Genomic DNA, 26,613 nt, shown 5'->3' with positions numbered 1-26,613 from the left:
GTTTCCTCCCACACTCCAAAGATGTCAGGTGGATTGGCCAGGCTAAATTGCCTCTTGGTGTCCCAAGATGTATAGGTTAGGTGGATGGGAATATTTGGGGTTACGGGGATACGGCGGGGGTGGGGAGAGGGCCTGGGTGAGATGCTTTGTCAGAGAGCCGGTGCTGACCCGATGGGCTGAATGGCCTCTTCTGCATGGCAGGGATTCGATGATTCTATGAGGTTGGGACTCTACCCATTGGGATTTAGAAGAATGAGAGGTGATCTCACTGAAGCATCTGGGATTCTTAAGGGGCTTGACAGGGTAAATGCTGAGAGGATGTTTCCCCTCATTGGTTAGTCTGGGACTAGAGGGCATCGTCTCAGAATAAAGGGGCGCCAACTTAAGACTGAGATGAGGAGGAATTTCTTCTCTCAGAGAGTTATGAGTCTTTGGAACTCCTTGTCATGGAGAGCTGTGGGGGGCAGAGTCCTTGGGGGGGGGGGGGGGAATTTTCCCGTCACGCCCACCATCATAGTGGGCGGGGGGCAGAACTGACCATGCAAAGGTCTGCTGACCTTGAGTGGGATTTTCTGGTTTTAGGCCGAACATGGCTGGAAAATAAGGCTGAGATAGATAAGAACTTTGATCCATCAGGGAATCAAGGGTCATGGGGGAAAGGGCAGGAAAGTGGACGTGAAGATTGTCAGTTGGGTCAGCCATGATCTTATTGAATGGTGGAACAGGCTTGAGGGGCCAAATGGCCTACTCCTGTTTTTTATGGCCTCATGGTCTTGGATCAGTATTCTTATTTCCCCATTTTACTGGGTAGCAGGGCACTAATAATTTAGCAATGGCATCAGAATGGGTGCCCAGCTGTCTCAGATACTGGCATCTCCACATCAGATACTGGTAGGCATGGCATGAGCCCCAGTGGGTTAGCACTGCTGCCTCACAGCGCCAGGGTCCCAGGTTCGATTCCAGGCTCGGGTGACTGTCTGTGTGGAGTTTGCACATTCTCCCCGTGTCTGCGTGGATTTCTTCCGGGTGCTCCGGTTTCCTCCCACAGTCCGAATGATGTGCTGGTTAAGGTGCATTGGCCGTGCTAAATTCTCCCTCAGTGTACCCGAACAGGATTGTGGCGACTGGGGGATTGTCAGAGCAATTTCATTGCAGTGTTAATGTAAGCCTGACTTGTGACACTAATAAATAAAATTTAAACTTTACTTTGTTAAAGGGAACACATGGGATTGTTGGAAGAAAGGTTGGCATCGTATCCCAAGTAGAAGCTTTAGTGAATATACATTTTCGCTCAACATAAATATCCAACTACATTTTGTCATGGAAACCTTTGTGTACACGGATTATAAAATTCACATTGTCGGTTTCAACTGACATCTTACGACAAGGACCAACTACATTCAAAGAATTGCAAAGCTCGTAACAACAAACGTTACCCCCCCCTCAACTTCAGACACGATTCACCAGTGGGGGGGTTGCAGGGCGGCCACTGTTGTTCACTAAAGAATTCTGAAGCAACGATTGTCCTTCTCGCCCTCCAAGCAGCCAGCAGCAGCGAAACTGTCCACGTCTGGGCGCCAACCTCCGGGCGAGAGTGGCATGGTCATCTCCGCCATGCCACCCAGAAGAAAGGGCTTGAGAGGGGGGCATGGAGGTTCCGCTCATGAAGCGACTTTGAACGGTTGGGTGCCAAATGGGGTTGGCGGTAGGAAGTCGCGGGAAAGTACAAAATGGTGGCGGGAGGCTAATTGGCCCATCGCATTTATGCTGGCCCTTTGGCTGAGCTGCAGCCCCCAGCTCCGGGGGGGGGCTGCTTACTAGCTAACAGCTGAAAGGAAATACTTACCACCCTCTTGCTTAATAGATAATGTGAAGCCTTTTGTTGCTTTAAGTTCCCCATCCCCAAGATAGTTTCCAGCCCGTCTGTCCGGTCTAAGATAGACTCACGTTGCTACTTGGAATATCGGGAGACAGAAATGGCGGCATGACCTTTAAACCCTGGCAAAGGGATTGGTTATTGGCCGAATCGGTCTTTGCCAATGATGATGGTGGGTGGTGCTTGGCAAATGCATTTGTGTTTATCGGAGAAGGTCCAGGGATGAAGCAATAGTCTCCAATCTGCTTTAGGAGTAATGGTTTTGCTCCTTGCTGGTAAAGGATGACGTTGGGGCCTACATTCTGTCGGTTTGCCAGTGCGAGGGCTTCCTCTTTGGTTGCCGGTATCTGGGGGTCCGCTGGGAGCTTTGACAGGTGCGGAGATTTGGGGTCCTGAGTAGAGCCTGGCCAAATCGATGGCTCGGAGACTACGTCCCATCGCTGCTCTGCCCACAGGCTTTCCTCCTCCCCTTTGCCCGACGCATCCTGCTCGGGGAGGCCGCTAGGGCAGCCCGCCAGCCCTCCGGGCACAGTTAACACGTAGCTACCGCTGCCAGCCGGCTGCCAAGGTTGGATGGTGGGAGTCTCCAGCGAGACACCGGGGCAGCTTTGCGGGTACCTCTCGCCCTCCGCCAGCGTCTCTGCTCTGGAAACCGGCGACTGCGGGGGAACCGCCGGGTTTGCCGCCACTTCCGGGCCCGGAGCCGGTTGGCTGAAACCGTCGGTGACATCTGTCTCCTTTGCGCGGACGTAGCCGGCGTTGGCACCGGGTGGAGGGGTCGTGGCGGGATTTGTTGACGGGGGGCACAGCACGTAACTGGAGGTGGGAGCGGTTGGTTGCTCTGGCCCGAAGCAAGTCCCCGTGGTATTCCCAGTGTGATAGCCCGCCGCACTGGGCGAACCGAACACAGGCAGCAGAGGGTTCACAACATACATGGACACGGGCAAAGCTGGCACTTGTTCCGAGTTTGCCTGCGGACTTTCCGAGCTCTCTGGGAGTTTGACATACCCGGGCGGCGACCCTTGGCCGAATTTGAAATAACTCTCACTTGTGTTAAATCCATTCTTTCCCTCCGGAGAGAACTCCGGCACATCTTGATAGTTGAACAAGTAGGGGCCATCGTAGTCAGCTGGCTCGCTCAGCATGGTTAGACGGTTGGGGTGTACTTGCCCAGCTGGTAACGCCGTGCCAATCTCACGATACAACTGTTCTTGGTCAACTGGACTGCCGGTCGACAGGGCAGAAAAAATGCCTCGTTCTTTCTCCTTCTGGGTGACATTTGCCTCTTCCCTGGTGCAGGTACAAGCAACAGACAATGAGTAAACTTTACAAATACACACTCGCCATAAGATATAGGAGCAGAATTAGGCCACTCGGCCCATCGAGCTTGCTCCGCCATTCAATCATGGCTGGTATTTTTCTCATCCCCATTCTCCTGCTCTCATAACCCCTGATCCCCTTATTGACCAAGAACATACTATCTCTGTCTTAAAGACACTCAATGACCTGCCCCCCTCTGTGGCAATGCGTTCCACAGATTCACTCCCCCCCCCCCACCTCTGGCTAAAGAAATTCCTCCTCAACTCGGTTCTAAAGGGTCGTCCCTTCACTCTGAGGTTGTGCCCTCGAGTTCTAGTCTCTCCCACTAGTGGAAACATCCTCTCCACATCCACTCTATCTCGGCCTCTCAGTATCCTGTACGTTTCAATTAGATCCCCCCCCTCATGCCTCACAGCGCCAGGGACCCGGGTTCGATTCCCAGCTCGGGTCACTGTCTGTGCGGAGTCTGCACCTTCTCCCCCGTGTCTGCGTGGGTTTCCTCCGGGTGCTCCGGTTTCCTCCCACAGCCTGAAAGACGTGCTGGTTAGGCGCGTTGGCCGTGCTAAATTCTCCCTCAGTGTACCCAAACAGGCGTCGGAGTGTGGCGACTGGAGGATTTTCACAGTAACTTCATTGCAGTGTTAATGTAAGCCTACTTGTGACATTAATAAATACACTTTAAAAGCATTATCCATCCTAAAAATTCAAGATGGTGCCAGAGTGAGGTGACTTCATGTGAGTTGTGCCCAAGATTCCTCTTAATTCTATCCTTTACTCTCGTTCTATGCTTACTACATTCTGCAACCTCTCCTTTCCTTCTCCCCCATGTACTCTATGAATGGTATGCTTTGTCTGTATAGCGCACAACAAACAATACTTTTCACTATATTCCAATACATGCGACAACAATGAATCAAATCAAATCATCTTGGTATCATATTTTGTGTGATGATGTCCTTACAAAGAACTTTGCGATGTTTTGCAATGTTAAAAGGACTGGATATATATTTTTAAAAGCTTGTTCATGGGATGTGGGTGTCGCCGGTTAGGCCAGCATTTGTGGCCCAACCTTAATTGCCCCTTGAGCAGGTGGTCGGTGAGCCGCCATCTTGAACCACTGCAGCCCATGTGGTCCCACGGGGTTGTCAGGGAGGGAGTTCCAGGATTTTGATCCCGCGACAGTGAAAGAACAGCCAATATATTTCCAAGTCAGGCTGGGTGAGTGGCTCGGAGGGGAACCTGCAGGTGGTGGTGTTCCCAGGTATCTGCTGCCCTTTGTCCTTCTAGATGGTAGGGGTCATCGGTTTGCAAGGTGCTGTTGATATAGCCTCGGTGCAGTGCATCTTGTAGATGGCACACACTGCTGCTACTGTGCGTTGATGATGTAGGGAGTGAATGTACTGTGTACAGTTTTGGTCTCCTTACTTGAGAAAGGACATACTGGCACTGGAGGGGGTGCAGAGGTGATTCACTCGGCTGATTCCGGAGTTGAGAGGGTTGGCTTATGATGAGAGACTGAGTAGACTGGGGCTATACGCATTGGAATTCAGAAGAATGAGGGGAGATCTTATAGAAACATATAAGATTATGAAGGGAACAGATAAGATAGAAGCAGGGAAGTTGTTTCCAGTGGTGGGTGAAACTAGAACTAGGGGGCATGGCCTCAAAATAAGGGGGAGCAGATTTAGGACTGAGTTGAGGAGGAACTTCTTCACACAAAGGGTTGTGAATCTGTGGAATCCCCTGCCCAGTGAAGAAGTTGAGGCTACCTCATTGAATGTTTTTGAGGCAAAGATATTTTTGAAAAGTAAAGGGTGTGCCGAGCGGGTGGGTAAGTGGAGCTGAGTCCACAAAAAGATCAACCAGGTTCGATGGGCCAAATGGCCCACTCCTGCTCCTAGTTCTTATGTTCCTATGCTTAATGTGGGGGATGGGGGTCCAATCATGAGCTGCTTTGTCCTGGATGGTGTCAGGCTTCTTGAGTGTTGTTGGAGTTGCACCCATCCAGGCAAGTGGGGAGTATTCCTGACTTGTGCCTTGTAGACGGTGGACAGGCTTTGGGGAGTCAGGAGGTGAGTTACTCACCGCACTCTCTTTAGTGCAATCACATCCTTCCTATAATGTGGCGACCAGAACAACACACAGTACTCTAGCAGTGGCCTAATGAGTGTCTTATACAGTTCCATCATAACCTTTCTACTCCTATATTCAAGGGATGTGGAGTTGCCGGCATTGGACTGTGGTGGGCACAGTAAGAAGTCTCACAACACCAGGTTAAAGTCCAACAGGTTTATTTGGTATCATGAGCTTTCGGAGCACTGCTCCTTCAAGAAGGACATTCGCCTGATGAAGGAGCGGCGCTCCGAAAGCTCGTGATATCAAATAAACCTGTTGGACCTTAACCTGGTGTTGTGAGACTTCTTTACTGATATTCAATGTCTCGGCTAATAAATGCAAGTGTCCCATTTGCCTTCTCAGGACATCTTCAGACCTCGCGTAACAATCTATAAACGCTAATGTTCCCTGGCTCATTGGAAATGGAAGGTTAGGAGATGAGGAAACATTAAGAGGAGCAATAAGTCAAACTTGAGGCGGCATGGTGGCACAGTGGTTAGCACTGCTGCCTCACAGCGCCAGGGACCTGTGTTCAATTCCCGGCTTGGGTCACTGTCTGTGTGGAGTTTGCACATTCTCCCCGTGTCTGCGAGGGTTTCCTCCGGGTGCTCCGGTTTCCTCCCACACTTCAAAGATGTGTGGGTTAGGTTGATTGGCCATGTTAAATTGACCCTTAGTGTTAGGGGGGACTAGCTAGGGTAAATGCATGGGGTTATGGGAATAGGGCCTGGGTGGGATTGTGGTCGGTGCAGACTCGATGGGCCGAATGGCCTCCTTCTGCACTGTAGGGATTCTATGATTCCATCTTTCTCCTCAGTGAGGTGATTGGCAAGAAACGATGGCAGGATCCCGCAGGAAGGAGAAGGACTTACTTTGGAATGAGCTGGGGGGATGAATTCAGCCACTCATTGGTCACAACCTGGCAGATGCTGCCCTCCTCCAGAGTTCCAATTTCCACCGGCGCCCAGGATCCCAGCTGCCCCTTCTAGAGGGAGAAAGAAATACATCGATGTCAACGAGGAACCAAGGCCGAATTAAGCTGGCAGTGCCAATGTTGCCCTATGGTACGTGCTCTGTCTGCCATTATGATGCAAGTAGTCTCGCAACACCAGGTTAAAGTCCAACAGGTTCATTTGGTAGCACGAGCTTTCGGAGCGCTGCTCCTTCATCAGGTGAAGAGGCAACGCTCCGAAAGCCCGTGCTACCAAATAAACCTGTTGGGCTTTAACCTGGTGTTGTGAAACTTCTTACTGTGCCCACCCCAGTCCAACACCGGCATCTCCATATCATGATGCAATACAGAATATATGGCTTGGTGGTCAAAAGCCACGATGCTGACTGAACAAGTTACCACTAAGGCAACTGTGCCAACCACTGTGCCACCGTGCGCACTGCTGGAGGGACTGGAGCTCTGCCGTTTAACTAAGAATTCGCTGTGTAATCATTATGCCACAGCGTCTGAATAGATCTTTTCAAATTCACTTTGTGGGATGTGGGCATTGCTGGCTACGCCAGCATGGGGTGGCACAGTGGGTTAGCACTGCTGCCTCACAGCGCCAGGGACCCGGGGCGGCACGGTGGCACCGTGGTTAGCACTGCTGCCTCACAGCGCCAGGGACCCGGGGTCAATTCCCAGCTTGGGTCACTGTCTGTGCGCAGTCTGCACATTCTCCTCGTGTCTGCGTGGGTTTCCTCCGGGTGCTCCGGTTTCCTCCCATAGTCTGAAATACGTGCTGGTTAGGTGCTAAATTCTCCCTCAGTGTACCCGAAACAGGCGTCGGAGTGTGGCGACTAGGGGATTTTCACAGTAACTTCATTGCAGTGTTAATGTAAGCGCACTTATGACTAATAAATAATTAATAAAACTAATTTCCCCTGATCAGCTTAGGATACAACTGAGTGGCTTGCTAGGTCACTTCAGAGGGCAGTTAAGAGTCAACCACATTGCTGTGCTCTGGAGTCACATGTAGGCCAGACCGGGTAAGGACAGCAGATTCCCTTCCCGAAAGGACATGAGTGAACCAGATGGGTTTTTCCGACAATCAACAATGGTTTCATGGCCATCAGTAGATTCTTAATTCCAGATTTTTAAAAATTGAATTCAAACTTCACCTTTTGCCGTGTGGGTGAGATTTGAACCCCGGATCCCTGAACATTACCCCGGGATTCATGGATCACTAGTCCAGTTGTAATGCAGTGGCACAGTGGGTTAGCACTGTTGCCTCACAGCGTCAGGGACCCGGGTTCGATTCCCGGCTTGGGTCGGTGTGGAGACTGCACATTCCCCCCGTGTCTGCTTGGGTTTCCTCCGGGTGCTCCCTTTCCTCCTACAGTCCGAAAGGCGTGCTGGTTAGACGCATTGACCCGAACAGGCACTGGAGTGTGGCGACTCGGGGATTTTCACAGTAACTTCATTGCAGTGTTAATGTAAGCCGACTTGTGACACGAATCAATAAAAAATTTTTTTGAAAACTTAAAAAAAAACTGCAACGCCACCACTTTCGCCAAGGGTGCTGACTATATAAAACCAGAGGACATATTGTTTATTTATTTATTAGTGTCACAAGTAGGCGTACATTAACACTTCAATGAAGTTACTGTGAAAATCCTCAAGTTGCCACACTCCAGCACACTGAGGGAGAATTTAGCACCTAACCAGCACGTCTTTTGGACAGTGGGAGGAAACTGGATCACCTGGTGGAAACCCACGCAGACACGGGGAGAACGTACAGACTCCACACAGACAGTGACCCCAGTCCGGGAATCGAACCGGGGTCCCTGGCGCAGTGAGGCAGCATCGCTAACCACTGTGCCACCGTGCCGATAAATGACTTAGAACCTCGAAGTATTTTAAATTCATGGAACACTATCACCGGGTTAAATTTGACGTGGGTTTTGTTGCTTTGACTAACGTGATGTAAAAGCAGTATGAGGCTGTTGATTGGATGATCAGCCATGATCATAATGAATGGCGGAGCACGCCCGAAGGGCCGAATGGCCTCCTGCCGCTCCTATCTTCTATGTTTCTATGAGTCCATACTGGCGCCCATGATTGAGATTGTCACATGATAAAATCTGCAGAGGGTGCCCGAGAGAAATGAAGCAGTCACCTGGCTTTGTTTGAGGAAAAGCTTGCTCTTTGCCGGATCCGGAATACTATTCAACCAGGATCTCTTCTTCCTGTAACAGGTAAAATAACGACAAAACCATCACCATCGGAAACAGAAGGCTGGCGGGGTCAAAGTTCCAGCAATACATCGAATCATAGTGACTGTGCAGGTCATGTGACCCAACGGGCCTACGTCATTGGATATGCTCCTCGTGTGCCTCCCTTCACCCAGCTCCATCTCACCCCGATCCTTCCGTTCCCCACTTTAGCAGCTAGGTTTCACTACAATGCATTTAGGCCTTACCATGGTGGGCAACCTGTGGCCTGGGGGTTGGGGGGGGCGGGGGTCACACGTGGCCCATCTGGGTTCTGAGTGCGGCCCCCACGAGACATTTTGTTCACCGTTGCCCCATGCGCAGGGTTATCACATTCCGCTGATTCCCGTCCGTGTAGTTTTTTTCCTACCGGTGTGACTGAAGTGATTCACTCGTAAAGCGAGGGTGAGTGAAGTGAGGTGGGTGCTGATTGCTCACAACATTGACTGTGAGAGCCGTGCGCTCCCTCTGTGTCCAAAGCATCAATATTTCTTTTGTTTTTACCATTTGAAATTGATGACAGTTCTGGAATCAGAGAATCCCCACAGTGCAGAAGGAGGCCATTCGGCCCATCGAGTCTGCACCGACCACAATCCCACCCAGGCCCTATCCCTGTAACCCCACGTATTTTCCCTGTTAATCCTCCTGACACTAAGAGGCAATTTAGCACAGCCAATCCCCCTAACCCGCACATCTTTGGACTGTGGGAGGAAACCAGAGCACCCGGAGGAAACCCACGTAGAGGAGAACGTGCAGACTCCGCACAGACAGTGACTCAAGCCGGGAATCGAACCCGGATCCCTGGCACTGTGAGGCAGCAGTGCTAACCCACTGTGCCAACATGGAAAGACGGAGGATGAGGGGTGACCTAATAGAGGTGTATAAAATTATGAAAGGCATAGATAGGGTGAACGGTGGGAAGCTTTTTCCCAGGTCGGTGGTGATGTTCACGAGGGGTCAAAGGTTCAAGGTGAAGGGGGGGAGGTTTAACACGGATATCAGAAGGACGTATTTTTCACAGAGGGTGGTGGGGGCCTGGAATGCGCTGCCAGGCAAGGTGGTGGAGGCGGACACTCTGGGAACGTTTAAGACTTATCTAGATAGCCACATGAACGGAGTGGGAATGGAGGGATACAAAAGAATGGTCTAGTTTGGACCAGGGAGCGGTGCGGGCTTGGAGGGCCGAAGGGCCTGTTCCTGTGCTGTATTGTTCTTTGTTCTATGCCACCCCTAATATATTCTATTAATATGTAAATGATTAAGCATTTTCTATAATTGGTTATGAAATATTCCACGTGTATTAAATGCATTTAATCTTATTCATGGGGTCACGGTTAGTGAACGAGCCCGATTTCAATCTTGTAGCCCAGTGAGATGAAGGAGGGCCACTCATGCGGCCAACTCACTAGCCCAGGTTGCCCATCACTGGTCCAGGCTAATCACCTCCACCGTTCCATGTGTTTGCAAGTCCCACGGCCTCACCAGCCCCTGGTTAAAGGGCACCTTAATTCTTTTAAAATTTCTTTTATGGGATGCAGGCATCGCTGACAGCGCCAGTATTTGTTGCCCATCACTAATTGCCCGTGAACTGAGTGTCTCACTCGGCCATTTCAGAGGGCAGTTGAGAGTCAACCACATTGCTGTGGCTCTGGAATCACATGTAGGCCAGAACCGGGTAAGGACGGCAGATTTCCTTCCTTAAAGGGACATTAGTGAACAAGATGGGTTTTTATTTATTTATTAGCGTGACAAGTAGGCTTACATTAACGCTGAAGTTACTGTGAAAATCCACCTCCCGGATTCATCCTTTGGTCTATTGGCGGCTATCTTACATCGATGATGCCTAGTGTGGACCACTCGAGATGTGTCCGCTTTGCTCGCTGAAGGTACACCGAGGAGACTCAGGCTGGGGTTTTCCAGTCCCGCCGTGGTGGGTTTTTCCCCTGTGGCGGATGGGGCAAGCCATTCAGGTCTCTGTTGATCTGGGTGGGAACGGAACGTCCCACCAGCGGGAGGGGCTGGAAAATCCTGCCCTCAAGATGCTTACAAGATATTCCCTTTTGATGAAGAATTTTTTGGACGTTTTACTTGTAAGATGTCGGATGCCTGAGAGCTCATAAATAGGCAATGTCCAGGAGGAAGGATACTGACTGGAATCTAAGTGAGGAGCACTTATCTATAGAATAAGGATACCTTGGAGTGAATTAGGTTCTGTGGCTTCTTTCATGGGACATGGGCATCGCTGCCCAGGCCAGCATTTATTGCCCATCCCTAATTGCCCCTTGAGAAGGTGGTGGTGAGCTGCCTTCTTGAACCGCTGCAGTCCATCTAGTATAGTTACACCCACCGTGCTGTTAGAGAGGGAATTCCAGGATTTTGAGCCCAGGATATAGTTCCGGGGAGGCGGCACGGTGGCACAGTGGTTAGCACCGCTGCCTCACGGCGCCAGGGACACGGGTTTGATTCCCGGCTTAAGGTCACCGTCTGTGCGGAGTCTGCACGTTCTCCCCGTGTCTGCGTGGGTTTCCTCCGGGTGCTCCGGTTTCCTCCCACAGTCCGAAAGATGTGCATTGGCCATGCTAAATTAACCCTTAGTGTACACGAACAGGCACCGGAGTGTGGCGACTAGGGGGATTTTCACAGTAACTTCACTGCAGTGTTAATGTAAGTCTACTTGTGACACTAATAAATAGACTTTAAAGTGAGGAAGGTACGGGACTTGGAGGTGGCAGTGTTTCCGTCCCCCTACTGCCCTTGTCCTTCGAGGCATGGTTTAATCAAGGCATTTAAATATTTTATGAGGGGTCACATGGCATCAGGTTAGAGCCCAGTATAGTTCGGGGTGACATGGTGGCACAGTGGTTAGCACTACTGCCTCATAGTGCCAGGGACCCGGGTTCGATTCCCGGCTTTGATCACTGTCTGTGCGGAGTCTGCACGTTCTCCCCATGTCTGCATGGGTTTCCTCCGGGTGCTCCGGTTTCCTCCCACAGTCCGAAAGATGTGCTGATTAGGTGCATTGGCCGTGCTAAATTCTCCCTCAGTGTACCCGAACAGGAGCCGGAGTGTGGCGACTAGGGGATTTTCACAGTACTTCATTGCGGTGTTAATGTAAGCCGACTTGTGACACTAATAAATAAACTTTAAAGTGGGGATGTTACGGGGCTAGGAGGTGGCAGAGTTCCCATTCTCCTGCTGCCCTTGTCCTTAGTCAAGGCATTTAAATATTTAATGAGAGGTCACACGACAGCAGGTTATAGTCCAACAGGTTTAATTGAAATCACAAGCTTTCGGAGTGCTGCTCCTTCGTCAGGTAAAGTGCAGCAAGGTACGCAGGCACAGAATATATAGGCGGAGTGATGATAGCCCAACACTAACAGGTAATCAAGAAAGGATAAGTACAGACAGTGTAGGTCGGCTGAATAACCAGTCTTTACGGGTAAGCATGAGTGCTAATAGACAAATGCAAGCAGTTAAGTCCAATCCGTATGTGTAAAGTGCCAACAGGCTGCATAACAAATGAAGGGATAACCTACGAACCGATAATTTAAGACAGAGAGAGAATTACAAACAATCAAAGAGTTAGATGATGCTGAACTCTGTGCAAACTAATTCAGGCTGAATTATTTTATGGGTTAAATATCAGAGATATGTTAGTGAGTTCCAATTGGAAATTTCACTGAGGGGAGATCGAAAAATGTAAAGAATACTTTACCTTCTTATCAGGCAGAAACAGGGGCGGACCGCGACGATTAAACACATCAGGATGACAACGCTTGCAATAATGAACGGTTTCTTATCTAAACAAATCAAAAACAAAGAAAGTTATTCAATGAAACATTCTTTAAATTGTTTTTCAATTACTTTTCTATGATGCGATCTTCATAGCGCCCATTGCGGCCCGGTCAATGCCAAGGTTGCATTGCTACAGTCGCTACAACTCTCACTAATTTTTACAGGCGCGCCATAGAATGTATCCTTTCTGGATGTATCACAGCTTGGTATAGCTCCTGCTCTGCCCAAAACTGCAAGAAACTACAAAGGGTCCTGAACGTAGCCCAGTCCCGTCATGCAAACCCACCCATTTGCCTTGGCAAAGCAGCCAGCATAATTAAGGACCCCCATGCACCCCGGACATTCTCTCTTCCACCTTCTTCCGTCGGGAAAAAGATACAAAAGTCTGAGGTCACGTACAACCGACTCAAGAACAGCTTCTTCCCTGCTGCCATTAGACTTTTGAATGGCACTCAGTTGATCTTTCTCTACACCCTAGCTATGACTGTAACACAACATCCTGCACTCTCTCCTTTCCTTCTCTATGAACGGTATGCTTTGTTTCTATGGCGCGCAAGAAACAATACTTTTCACTCTATGCTAATACATGTGACAATAATAAATCAAATCAAATCTTAGGTGCCCATTTCCATGGCGACTTCAGCTCAAATAGGCATTTCTTAGATCCTAATGGTGTCATGATGAAGAATTAACCCCCTTTGAGAAAATGCCCCAATCCCATGCCACCGACCACCCCCCGCCCTGCCAAATATTTAAAGAAACATCCATCCTCACACTACTCACCAGGCTTAGTTTCCAACTGGGCCACCTCACTCCACTCACTCCAAGGTCCACGGTAGGAAAAGGGTTCATTTTGGAATTTTACCTTAGTCCTGACTCTAAAGGTGTATCTACTGGAAGAGTCCAGTATGTGCTTTGAGATCAGCCAGAATTTGGTATCGTGAGGAATTTTCTTCTCTTTGGCATTCTGGCGTGAGAGAATACGAGGGTTAAAATACTTTGCGATGTTCTCTTGGTCCAAATAGCTGTTTGAATCTCCCACCAATTTCCCTCAGAGGAACAATCGATTGAAGGCAGGTAATCCGTAAATTTAATATCCACAACCAGCAATGACGGTGGCACAGCGGTTAGCACTGCTGCCTCACAGTGCCAGGGACCCGGGTTCGATTCCCGGCTAGGGTCACTGTATGTGCGGAGTCTGCACGTTCTCCCCGTGTCTGCGTGGGTTTCCTCCGGGCGCTCCGGTTTCCTCCCACAGTCCGAAAGATGTGCTGGTTAGGGTGCATTGGCCGTGCTAAATTCCCCCTCGGTGTACCCGAACAGGCGCCGGAGTGTGGCGACTAGGGGAATTTCACAGTAACTTCATCGCAGTGTTAATATAAGTCTACTTGTGACACTAATAAATAAACTTGAAGTTTGAAAATCCTGGACACGAATAAATAAACCAAATACTAGGACACAAGCGTACACATACACACACTCACGTACTAATGTACACACACACACACTCACGCACGCAAATACACACACACGCATATGCACACAACACAGATAAACAGGGACACAAACGTACGCATGCATGCACACACACACGCACATATACACACACACACACACACACACACACGCACATACACACACACAAATTCATACTAATATACACACACACACATACACACACACACACAAACTCTCACACACTCACACAGTGTAGGCTGTCCCTCTCACGGATGTAAGATCAGAACTGACCTCCCAAGAATCTTCGAGCTTTTTGTAACGAATTTCATATTCCGAATTGTGCAAAGCTTTGACAATCTCCCATTTCAGTTGATAATTCTCATCAGGCAATCGTTCTGTGGTCAAGTTGAAAGGGGCCTTTGGTTTTACTGACAAGAACAGATAAAAAAAAAGCATTTCACTTCAGATTTGACTTATTAACATAAGAGATAGGAGCAGGAGAAGGCCATTCAGCCCCTCGAGCCTGCTCCGTCATTCAACGAGATCATGGCTGATCCTCTACTCAGTGCCATTTCCCCATTTCATGGCATGGTTGTGATAAATATTAACGTGATACCCCAAGCACTGTGGAAAGGTGTCTTCAGTAACATTTCTCCTTCCATTTTAGGCCAATTTGGAATTTAAATCTCTTCCACCAGTATGGAAAATAAACATGGTGGCTCATGGTACGCAGATGGCCTGGGGTGGGTCTTTCCCGTGATCAAGAATCTCAGGGGGTGGAAATATTGCCCCTCAATGCACCCTAACCAGCACGTCTTTCGGACGGTGGGTGGGAACCGGAGCACCCGGAGGAAACCCACGCAGACACGGGGAGAACGTGCAAACTCCACACAGGCAGTGACCCGAGGCCAGAATTGAACCCAGGTTCCTGGCGCTGTGAGGCAGCAGTGCTAACCACTGTGCCACCGTGCCACCCTCTATGAGGAGAGACTGAGTCGGTTAGGATTATTTACACTGGAGATTGGAAGAGTGAGAGGGGATCTCATAGGAACTTATAAAACTCTAACAGGGTTAGACAGGGTAGATTCAGAAAGAATGTTCCCAATGGTGGGGGGAGTCCAGAACTATGGGGTCACAGTTTGAGGAAAAGGGGTAAACCTTTTAGAATTGAAGTGAGGAGAATGCAGAGGGTGGTGAATGTGTGGAATTCACTACCACAGAAAGTAGTCATGTGATTTCAAGAAGAAATTAGATATAGCTCTTGGGGCTAAAGGGATCAAGGGATATGGGGGGGAAGGGGAGATCAGGATATTGAATTTGATGATCAGCAATGATCAAAATGAGTGGCGGAGCAGGCTCGAAGGGCCGAATGGCCTCCTCCTGCTTCAAGTTTCTATGTTTCTCTCTTGATGGATTGGCTGGTATGGTGTACGTGAGGACAGTGTTAAACCAGCCCTGGTGATTGAACTCACTGTGTTTGTACGGTTCGAATGTCTGCATTGGTTCAGCAGGTATCAGGAACATCTGATAGTCATTCAGGCCCTTCTCAGTGTCCACACGTATGTGACACACATGAATGATGAGATGTGAGTAGTTGCGGAGTATCTGTGCTTTTTCACATTCTTTGGTTCTGCAAAGTAACGAGATAAGGTTCATGAAAGGGTCGCCATCATTAGTGAACATTGGAAACAAACAAAAACATTACATTTGCACGGCACCTCCCATGAGCTCAGGAAATTAAATGGCCAATCCACCTAACCTACACATCTTTGGATACTAAGGGGCAATTTAGCATGGCCAATCCACCTAACCTGCACATCTTTGGACACTAAGGGGCAATTTAGCATGGCCAATCCACCTAACCTACACATCTTTGGACACTAAGGGGCAATTTAGCATGGCCAATCCACCTAACCTACACATCTTTGGATACTAAGGGGCAATTTAGCATGGCCAATCCACCCTAACCTGCACATCTTTCAGACTGTGGGAGGGAACCGGAGCACCCAGAGGAAACCCACGCAGACAAGGGGAGAATGTGCAAACTCCACATCGACAGTGACCCGAGGCCGGTACCGAACCTGGGTCCCTGGCGCTGTGAGGCAGCCAGAAGAGGGAAAGAGCTGATTGAACCCATGCAATTTCACACCAACAGTGAGGCCCCGGTTTAAGTCCAACTGCAGCAAGTCGAGTATGATTCGTTGCCCATGCTTAATTGCCCTCGAGAGGGTGGTGGTGAGCCACCTTCTTGAACCCACTGCAGTCCATGAGGTGTAGGTACACCCACAGCGCTGTTAGGGAGGGAGTTCCAGGATTTTAAAGTTTAAAGCTTATTTATCAGTGTCACAGGTAGGCTTACATTAACGCTGCAATGACGTTACAGTGAAAATTCCCCAGTCGCCACACTCTGGCACCTGTTCGGGGACACTGAGGGAGAATTTAGCATGGTCAATGCACCTGAACCAGCACGCCTTTCAGAATGTGGGAGGAAACCGGAGCACCCGGAGGAAGCCCACGCAGACACGGGGAGAATGTGCAGACTCCGCACAGACAGTGACCCGAGCTGGGAATCGAACCTGGGTCCCTGGCGCTGTGAGGCAGCAGTGCTAACCCACTGTGCCCTTAACCCAGCAACAGTGAAGGATATCTCCAAGCGAGGCAGTCGTGTGGCTTGGGGTGGGGGGGGTTCTTGCAAGGTGATGGCTCCTGGATTGGGCAGTTCCGGATATATCCCAAAGTTTGTTCAGGAAAATTGGGATGCTGCAATGGGAGCAAAATGGATGAATGAACCAAGATGGGCTGACAGGTCTCCCGCATGCATGATGAATTCAGGATGGGGTTCGGGGATATTTCAGTTGGATAACTTACTCAGAATGATTGGTTTCTCTGTAGTGGAGGTGGAATTTGAAGTATTTACTGGATTCCTTTGTTACTTCCCAGGTACACTCAATCTCCTGGATGCCATCGTAGGTACACTGCAAATTTCGAGGCATCACTTCATCTTCAGCTGTGGACAGTAAACGTTGGTGGTTAACACTGAAATATAGAGCAAGGAGCTGGTGGTACCATAGATGCTGCTTAATGAGCTTGTTCCCATCATCTACAACACAGGTTCACGAGGGCACCCTTACCACCTTAGGGGAGAATTGAATGGAAATGAATTAAATGACCAGAAGGAATGATAGCAATAATTTACAGCATAGAAACAGGCCATTCAGCCCATCAGGTCCATTCCTGCTTTCATGCCCCACCTACCAAAGATGTGCAGGTTAGGGGGATTGGTGGGGTAAAAGCATTGGGTTGTGGGGACAGGGCTTGGGAGAATTGATGCAGACTCCTTCTGCACTGTAAGGATTCTATACCCTTTCTCATCCAACCCCATCAATGGCGTGTTGGACGCCATTGTTTAGGTAGCACAGCGGTTAGCACTGCTGCCTCACAGCTCCAGGGACCCGGGTTCGATTCCAGCCTTGGGTGACCGTCTATGTGGAGTTTGTACATTCTCTCCGTGTCTGCATGGGTTTCCTCCGGGTGTTCCGGTTTCCTCCAACAGTACAAATATGTGCTGGTTAGGTTGATTGGCCATGCTAAATTGCCCTTTAGTATCCAAAGATGTGCGGGTTAGGTGGATTGGCCATGCTAAATTGCCCCTTAGTATCCAAAGATGTGCAGGTTAGGTGGATTGGCCATGCTAAATTGCCCCTTAGTATCCAAAGATGTGTAGGTTAGGTGGATTGGCCATGTTAAATTGCCCCTTCGTGTCCAAAGATGTGTAGGTTAGGTGGATTGGCCATGCTAAATTGTCCCTTAGTGTCCAAAGATGTGTAGGTTAGGTGGATTGGCCATGCTAAATTGTCCCTTAGTGTCCAAAGATGTGTAGGTTAGGGGGATTGGCCATGCTAAATTGTCCCTTCGTGTCCAAAGATGTGCAGATTAGGTGGATTGGCCATGCTAAATTGTCCCTTAGTGTCCAAAGATGTGCAGGTTAGCTGGATTGGCCATGCTAAATGTGTGGGGTTACAGGGACAGGGCGGGGGGGGGGGGAGAGGTTCCAGATATCCTGTGCGGAGTCTGCACGTTCTTTCCTTTGGGTGGTCTGGTTTCTCCCACAGTCCAAAGATGTGGGAGAAACCAGGTGGATTGGCCATGGTAAATTGCCCCTTAGTGTCAGGGGGATTAGCAGGGTAAATACGTGGGGTTACGGGGATAGGGCCTGGGTGGGATTGTGGTCGGTGCAGACTCGATGGGCCGAATGGCTTCTTCTGCACCATAGGGATTCTCTGATTCCATGACCAATACATCCTTCAATCCCGTTCTCCCTTGGATACCTCGCTGGCATTCCCTTCCGAAGCTCTGGTGCTGCACCGATCTCTGCTGGTCAAACATTCCCGACGGGATTTACCTGCTGGAGGCTTGTAGGCATTTGGAGCGGTGTTCCATTGGAGCTCCGAGCTCCAATCGCTCCAGTGACCTCTGGAAGCACCCTGGCTTTGTGGCTTTGTCCGAACACGTGCGATGTACGTATCTGAGGCTGCCAGACAGGACTTGCTGAATAGAAAGGATGGCTTGTCATTTTGGATGCTTTCCGTAACTGAACTCTGCAAGGGGAGAAAGTTGTTCAGATCAGACACACATCACGGTCAACTTTCAGCCTGAATTTAATAGCGCCTGTCGTGAAATCCCTGTAAAGAGTAATATTCTTTGATTTTAAAATGAATTAAAAAGAGAATAAGCGTGTCAGAGACATTGGAGCAGAAGTCTGCGAATCTGCCACTCTGTCATTCTCTATGGCTTTTAATGTTTAAAGTTTATTTATTAGTCACAAGTAAAGCTTACATTAACACTGCAATGAAGTTACTGTGAAAATCCCCGAGTCGCCACACTCCGGCGCCTGTTCGGGTAACACTGAGGGAGAATTTAGCACCTAACCAGCACGTCTTTCAGACTGTGGGAGGAAACCGGAGCATCCGGAGGAAACCCACGCAGACACGGGGAGAGCGTGCAAACTCCACACAGACATCCTCCCGTCCACTGACTCCATCTACACTTCCCGCTGCCTCGGGAAAAGCAGCCAGCATAAGCAAGGACCCCACGCACCCCGGACATTCTCTCTTCCACCTTCTTCCGTCGGAAAAATATACAAAAGTCTGAGGTCACGTACCGACCAAATCAAGAACAGCTTCTTCCCTGCTGCCATCAGACCTTTGATTGGACCTATCTGATATTAAGCTGATCTTTCTCTACACCCTATCTATAGCTGGAACATTACATTCTGCACCCTCTCCTTTCCTTCTCCCCTATACTCTAGGAATGGTATGCTTTGTCTGTATAATGCGCAAGATATATTCTGCACCCTCTCCTTTCCTTCTCTCCTACGTACTCTATGAATGGTATGTTTTGTCTGTGTAGCATGCAAGATATACTCTGCCCCCTCTCCTTTCCTTCTCCCCTACATACTCTATGAATGGTATGCTTTGTCTGTATAATGCGCAAAATACATTCTGCACCCTCTCCTTTCCTTCCCCCCCATGTACTCTATGAACGGTATGCTTTGTCTGTATAGTGCGCAAAATACATTCTGCACCCTCTCCTTTCCTTCTCCCATACACACTCTATGAATGGTGTGCTTTGTCTATATAACGCGCAAGATATATTCTGCACCCTCTCCTTTCCTTCCCCCCCTATGTACTCTATGAACGGTATGCTTTGTCTGCGTAGCGCGCAAGAAACAATACTTTTCACTGCATCCCAATACATGTGACAAAAATAAATCCAATCAAATCGAAGGAAAGAGGTCTTCCCCAATTCCCATGGTTCGGATACTCCCGGATTGCCGGATCTGTGCACTTTTACTCATTGATAAATTTTACAGGTTAATGTAGGCAGTCTGTACCTCCCATGGTTCCCAGCTTCGTTTGTAGTTAATGTCATACTGTAGCTTTCCAAAGAGGGGATTGGACGAATTTCTGGAGTAGACTGTTTGCCACGACAGTGAGTAGTCCCCTTCTTCTGTGACAGCAACGTTGAGATTGGACGGAGGTTGTGGTTTGACTGCAAACAAGAAAAAAGGTTAAGGCAAAAAACCGCGGATGCTGGAATCTGAAACAAAAACAGAAAATGCTGGAAGATCCCAGCAGGTCCGTCGGGGAGAGAGAGAATAGAGCCAACGTTTCGAGTCAGGATGAGCCTTCGCCAGAGCTGGAAGCAAAAAAAAAAATCAGACGTGGGGAGCGGGGGGGGGGGGGGGGGGGGCGGGGGGGCTGTAACTGGACAAAGGAAATGTAAATTGGGATGATAAAGGCTGAGAATGGTGCTAAAAGCGTCCATTAAGCGGTGGGAATGTGTGAATGGCAGAACAGAGGTACAGATTGTTCGGGGACAGCCTGAGGAAAGTAGCAGTGGTCCCTGAAGGGCGGATGGGGGGGCGGTGGTTTGGAGACAAGATGGAGAGCGAGATTTCAGATGTGGGGCGGCACGGTGGTGGCACAGTGGTCAGCACTGCTGCCTCCCAGCGCCAGGGACTCGGGTTTGATTCCCGGCTTGGGTCACTGTCTGTGCAGAGTCTGCACGTTCTCCCCGTGTCTGCGTGGGTTTCCTCCGGGTGCTCCGGTTTCCTCCCACAGTCTGGAATGACCCAAACAGGCGCTGGACTGTGGCGACTAGGGGAATTTCACAGTAACTTCACTGCAGTGTTAATGTAAGCCTTACCTGTGACTAATAAATAAAGTGGAACATCGATATAAGAATGTAAATAGATGAATGAGATGAAAGGAAGAAACAAAATAAAATAAATGGAGGTGGGGTGACGGTGAAGGGGAGAGATCTTGCTCTGAAGTTGTTGAAGGGAGGTTCGCCGCTTATGATGGGTTCTGGCACAGTCTCAGATGATAACAATTCTACTTCAGAATACTCTGCCTGAAGGCCACTCAGCCCCACTACACCTCTACTATGACCTCTACTACTGCTCGGTGGGGTCAGGAGGCATGTCCTGAACCCACCCCTAACCAGAACGGGCATCGAACCCCGTGACACCTCTACTTTCTCAGGAAATTCGGCATGTCAGCTACGACTCTCACCAACTTTTACAGATGGACCATAGAAAGCATTCTTTCTGGTTGTATCACAGCTTGGTGTGGCTTCTACTCTGCCCAAGACCACAAGGAACTACAAAGGGTCATGAATGTAGCCCAGTCCATCATGCAAACCAGCCTCCCATCCTGTTGGCTCCGTCTACACTTCCCGCTGCCTTGGCAAAGCAGCCGGCATAATCAAGGACCCCCCACGCACCCCGGACATTCTCTCTTCCACTTTCGTCCGTCGGGAAAATGATACAAAAGTCTGAGGTCACGTTGGGAGGTGACCAGGGCAGGTTGTTAGTGACCTGGACACCAAAAAACTTGAAGCTCTCGACCATTTCTACTTCGTCCAGCAATGAAGCACCAGAAACAGACAACTGCATGATCAGGGTTTTCATAGAATCCCCACAGTGCTGGAGGAGGCCACTCGGCCCATTGCGCCTGCACTCAGAACAATCGCAACCAGGCCCTATCCCCAAACTCAACCCATTCAAGAACAGCTTCTTCCCTGCTGCCATCAGATTTTTGAATGGACCTACCTTTTATTAAGTTGATCTTTCTCTACACCCTAGCTATGACTGCAACACTACATCCTGCACCCTCTCTCTCCCTTGCTTCTCCCCATGTGCTATATGACAAGTATGTTTTGTATACCTTGCAAGAAACAATACTTTTCACTGTATCCCAATACATGTGACAATAATAAATCAAATCAAATAATTCGATTAATCCATCAGTTATGGTACAAATTCTCTTGAAATCAGAAACCAATCTGATCTACACTAGGGGGCACTACACTGCCCCCTAATCACCCCTCATCCCCCTTATACTCTGAATTGCTATAGCAACACACATTCTTCCATGCATGCTGCAGCCTATCGTTGATAAAGGTTCCAATTCTGTGCCCATCGCACATCCTGACCAGGAGTCGCTCCCGCTCTTACCTCCAGCCATTGGCGTGTTTGGAAGGATTTTGCAGGTTGACACTCATGGGTGGCACGGTGGCACAGTGGTTAGCACTGCTGCCTCACAGCGCCAGGGACCCGGGTTCGATTCCCGGCTTGGGGTCACTGTCTGTGCGGAGTTTGCACGTTCTCCCCGTCTCCGCGTGGGTTTCCTCCGGGTGCTCCGGTTTCCTCCCACAGTCCGAAGATGTGCCGGTTAGGTGGATTGGCCGTGCTAAAAATTGTCCCGTCGGGCCCGATTTTACCATTGCGTCGCGCCCGCATAAACTTGGTAAAGTCGGGCGTGAGGCAATTAGCGCGATCCCCGCGCCCGCGCAGATGCCTACTTTACCAGGGCCCGAAAATGGGCGCAACAGCGATTTAAGTGCATTTGGATACATTTAGATTGAATTAATGAACTGCCCGTCCAACTTTACCAGCACTTCCCCCTTTACCACCGTGTTTGCGCGTCCAGATTCAGCACGAAACAGATCTGCTCGGCAAAGGTCTGTTTCGGGCGCTCCAGCTTCTGAAGAGGTAAGTTCAGAGCTTCCGGCGGCTCTCTGACTCAGATCGGTGGTGGGGGGAGGGGGGACTGCTGCCACTCTGCGGGTGATCGGTGGGGGAGAAAGGGGGGCAGAGGGTCGCGATCAGTCTGAGTAGTGGCGGGGGGGAGGTGGGTGGATAAGGGGGACAGTTATGTTGTGGGGGGTGGAATGATATCTGTGGGGGCCATCGCTCCAGCTTTTCGCTCTCGGGCCGAGTGCGTACGGGGGCGCCTGAGAACAGGTTTCCAAGTCGGATCTGAATTGCGCCCAGATTCAGCACTCAGAATGAAAATGGTAAAATCAGGCCCTTAGTGTCAGGGGGATTAGCAGGGTAAATATGTGGGGTTACGGGAATGGGGCCTGGGTGGGATTGTGGTCGGTGCAGGCTCGATGGGCTGAATGGCCTCCTTCTGCACTGTGGGGATTCTATGATTTAATGATTCTATGATAAGGAATTCCAGCTGGGAGCGGGAAGCTTAAAGCTTTAACATTTTCCAAATCTGACTTACTGTTTTCCAAAAGTCTGAAGGATTTGCTGAGATTCACAGGCCTTTCTGGTTTGAAGATGTAATGATATTGATACGAGATCGCATGGTTGTTATCCATGATGGTGCACTTCCAGTCAAGATCCGATTTGGAACTATTTTTCGGTGATCTTCTCGAGTTGCACCTCTGCAGCCTGGAAGGATAAGAAGCACATTTCAATTCCGTGTTCCGCCCCTCTAGACGAGATCAGGGCTTCACAAGCCTCTTCACGCAGGGAGCACTGAGAGGGAGCAAAAGACCTCAGCCGGCCAACTACCCAATCCGACTCGCCCTCCCGCGCCAGCCCACAGACACCATCGGAACAAACGGGAATGAAATGGCACCATTCACCACGGGGCACCAGTGAGGTGATTTAAAGGATAGTTCCAGTCTCATGCTCAGCCATTCCCTCTTTCTACTCAGTCCCACAAGTGTGGGACTGGGGTGGCATGGTGGTACAATGGTTAGCACTGCTGCCTCACAGCGCCAAGGACCCGGGTTCGATTCCCGAATGGGTTACTGTCATTTGGGTCATTTGTGCGGAGTTTGCACATTCTCCCAGTGTCTGCGTGGGTTTCCTCCGGGTGCTCCGGTTTCCTCCCACAGTCCGAAAGACGTGCTGGTTAGGTGCTAAATTCTCCCTCAGTGTAACCCGAACAGGCGCCAGAGTGTGGCGACTGGGGGATTTTCACAGTAACTTCATTGCAGTGTTAATGTAAGCTTACTTGTGACACTAATAAATAAACTAAACTATGCTCTCTATGAACGGTATGCTTTGTCTGTATAGTGCGCAGGAAACAATACTTTTCACTGTATCCCAATACAATAATAAATCAAATCAAATTTTACGGTCTTGCTGACATCCTTGCCATTTCTGTGTGGTTCGCACCCTTCACAGGATGTTGCCATCGGCGGGACTGGAAGATCCCGCCAGCGGGAAAGGGCTGGAAAATTCATCACGTCCAACAGCGTAGCACTTCCTCAGTGCTGCCCAGGGAGTGCCGGCCGAGATTCATCTTCACCGTGGGGACTGAACTCTCAGCCTTCTTATCCGGAGGCGAGATTACATAGAAACATAGAGGAAAGGAGCAGGAGGAGGCCATTCGGCCCTTCAAGCCTGCTCCCCCATTCATAATGAAACTCCAGAGATTGAAGTGGACGCAAATAAGATAGAGAGTCAAAACCGCCTCTCCTTAAGGGCAAGGGACCAATCTACTTCGAATAGAGGAACTGATGTCAAGAACGTGGTTCCTGATTCTGGAACTAGGGAGAAGATAGAGACATAGAAACATAGAAACTTAGAAATATAAAAGATAGGAGCAGGAGGAGGCCATTCGGCCCTTCGAGCCTGCTCCACTGTTCATTACGATCATGGCTGATCATCCAACTCAATAGCCTAATCCTGCTTTCTCCCCATAACCTTTGACCCCATTCGCCCCATGTGCTATATCCAGCCGCCTCTTGAATACATTCAATGTTTTGGCATCAACTACTTCCTGTGGGAATGAATTCCACAGGCTCACCGGGTGAAGAAATGTCTCCTCATCTCCGTCCTAAATGGTCTACTCCGAATCCTCAGTCTGTGACCCCTGGTTCTGGACTCCCCCACCATCGGGAACATCCTCCCTACATCAACCCTGCCTCGTCCTGTTAGAATTTTATAAGTATCTATTAGATCCCCTCCCCAACTCCAGCGAAAACAATCCTAACCTAGTCAATCTCTCCTCACACACCAGTCTCGCCATCCCCGGAATCAGCCTGGTTAACCTTCGCTGCACTCCCTCGAGAGCAAGAACAGCCTTCCTCAGAACAAATTAAGAGTCACTGGACCTCGGTTACCCCAGGACAGAACAGAAAGAGGAAGAAAAAGCCTTGATTCATCTTGTGCAACAGAATGGTTGTAATAACTCCACGGAGGTGAAAGTCCCGTCACCAAGTTACTTTATTTACACCATACAGCTGTACACAGCCAGCTCTCCAGTTGCTCCCTGCTGAATGCAGGCTGGGAATCTGACACACCTGCTTTAAATAGGGAGCATGAGGCTCCCTGATTTAACCATCAATAGGGACTCATCAGGTATCTCTTTTAAGGTACCAACATAATAAACTAACTCAAATTAACTGAGGGACAAATTAAAAGGGGCAGCTCCCCAAAAGGAGGGGGAACAGCCCGAACCAAAATCAAATCACAAAGGAAACTTAAAACATTAAATCATAATGTGGCTATCAGTGTCGATAATACACCCCAGCCCCTGCGGTGCCCAGTGGGCGTGGAAGGCGTCAACTGTGCCCGTGGACACCGCATGCTCCCTCTCCAGGGACACCTGGCCGCGAATGTAGCCGCGGTAGAGGGGCAGACAGTCAGGATGGACGACCCCGTTGATCGCCCGCTGCCTGGACCTATTGATGGCACGTCTCGCCAGGCCCAGGAGCAGGTTCACGAGGAGGTCGTAGGACTCATCAGGTAGTTCCTACTCTAGCAAGCCAACCTCATTAGCCTGGCTGAAGTCATCACAACGGTATAATACTCACTGGAAGTTGTTGGTTAATCCTGTCTTCTTCCTGTAATATAAATCCATCGGAATGTACTTCCTGGCCTCGAGGCTTTCAGTCCATTTACAATCTATCTCCGAGATGTAGTCTGTGTAACACTGCAAACTGCTGGCAACATCGTGTACTAAAATCAAAAAAGAAAATCCAACGTCAGCGACAAGTTGGTCACCCCTTCTGAACTTTTGTTTTTATTCGTTCACGGGACACTGGCCAGCATTTATTGCCCATCCCTGGTTGCCCTTGAAACTGCGAGGCTTGCCAGGCCCATTTCAGAGGGCAGTTGAGAGTCAACCACATTGCTGTGGCTCTGGAGTCACATGTAGGCCAGACCGGGTAAGGATGGCAGATTTCCTTCCCTAAAGGAACCAGATGGGTTTTTCCGACAATCGACAATGGTTTCACAGTCATCAGTAGATTCTTAATTCCAGATATTTTTTATTGACTTCAAATTCCACCATCTGCCATGGCGGGATTCGACTCCGGGGTCCCCGGAACATTAGCTGAGTTTCTGCATTAATAGTCTGGCGAAAACACTACTCGGCCATTACCTCGCCCTCACCAAGGGTGGGATTCTTTGGCCGCCTTCTTCCTGAACCTGGAGAATCCCGCCCGATGTCAACGGACCTTTCCATGGTCCGCCCCTCACCCGTTCCGATTCCCGTTGCGGGTGCAACAGGAATATTCGCCCCCAAGTGTGAGCTCTTCCACCCTTCCCGCCTGCCATTGGCGGGTATTGGAAGGACTCTACTAGTTGATCAGCTTACTGGTTGTCCTATCTATCTCAGCCTTAAATATACAAAGAACAAAGAAAATTACAGCACAGGAACAGGCCCTTCGGCCTTCCAAGCCTGCGCCGACTGAACTAAAACCCCCTACCCTTCCGGGTACTGTATCCCTCTATTCCCATCCTATTCATGTATTTGTCCAGACGCCCCTTAAAACTCACTATCGTATCCGCTTCCACTACCTCCCCCGGCAGCGAGTTCCAGGCACCCATTACTCTCTGTGTAAAAAACTTGCCTCGTGCATCTCCTTTAAACCTTGCCCCTCGCACCTTAAACCTATGCCCCCTAGTAATTGACTCTTCCACTCTGGGAAAAAGCTTCCGACTATCCACTCTGTCCATGCCCCTCATAATCGTGTGGACTTCTATCAGGTTGCCCCTCAACCTCCGTCGTTCCAGTGAGAACAAACCGAGT

The 26,613-nt window shown here is 49.6% G+C and overlaps 1 protein-coding gene across 1 annotated transcript in view; it reads right to left on the bottom strand.

The window, feature by feature from the left end:
- Positions 1–1,255: 1,255 nt before the first annotated feature.
- csf2rb (colony stimulating factor 2 receptor subunit beta) overlaps positions 1,256–26,613 on the bottom strand; it is a 52,412-nt gene continuing 27,054 nt past the window's right edge. Inside the window, exons 3-14 of the mRNA XM_078237426.1 lie at positions 25,394–25,538; positions 22,846–23,015; positions 19,662–19,819; positions 18,171–18,366; positions 16,637–16,775; positions 15,241–15,398; positions 14,060–14,196; positions 13,094–13,277; positions 12,231–12,315; positions 8,422–8,491; positions 6,184–6,296; positions 1,256–3,166 (exon numbers count right to left, since the gene is read on the bottom strand). Coding sequence (XP_078093552.1) covers positions 1,933–3,166; positions 6,184–6,296; positions 8,422–8,491; positions 12,231–12,315; positions 13,094–13,277; positions 14,060–14,196; positions 15,241–15,398; positions 16,637–16,775; positions 18,171–18,366; positions 19,662–19,819; positions 22,846–23,015; positions 25,394–25,538 — 2,789 coding nt within the window. The 3' untranslated portion in view covers positions 1,256–1,932. The remainder of the gene's footprint in view (positions 3,167–6,183; positions 6,297–8,421; positions 8,492–12,230; positions 12,316–13,093; positions 13,278–14,059; positions 14,197–15,240; positions 15,399–16,636; positions 16,776–18,170; positions 18,367–19,661; positions 19,820–22,845; positions 23,016–25,393; positions 25,539–26,613) is intronic.

The sequence above is a fragment of the Mustelus asterias genome, chromosome 21, assembly GCF_964213995.1.
Source record: "Mustelus asterias chromosome 21, sMusAst1.hap1.1, whole genome shotgun sequence".
Classification (NCBI taxonomy): Eukaryota; Metazoa; Chordata; class Chondrichthyes; order Carcharhiniformes; family Triakidae; genus Mustelus; species Mustelus asterias.
The sequence above is the reverse complement of the archived record's forward strand: the minus strand, read 5'-3'. Positions and strand labels throughout refer to the sequence as shown.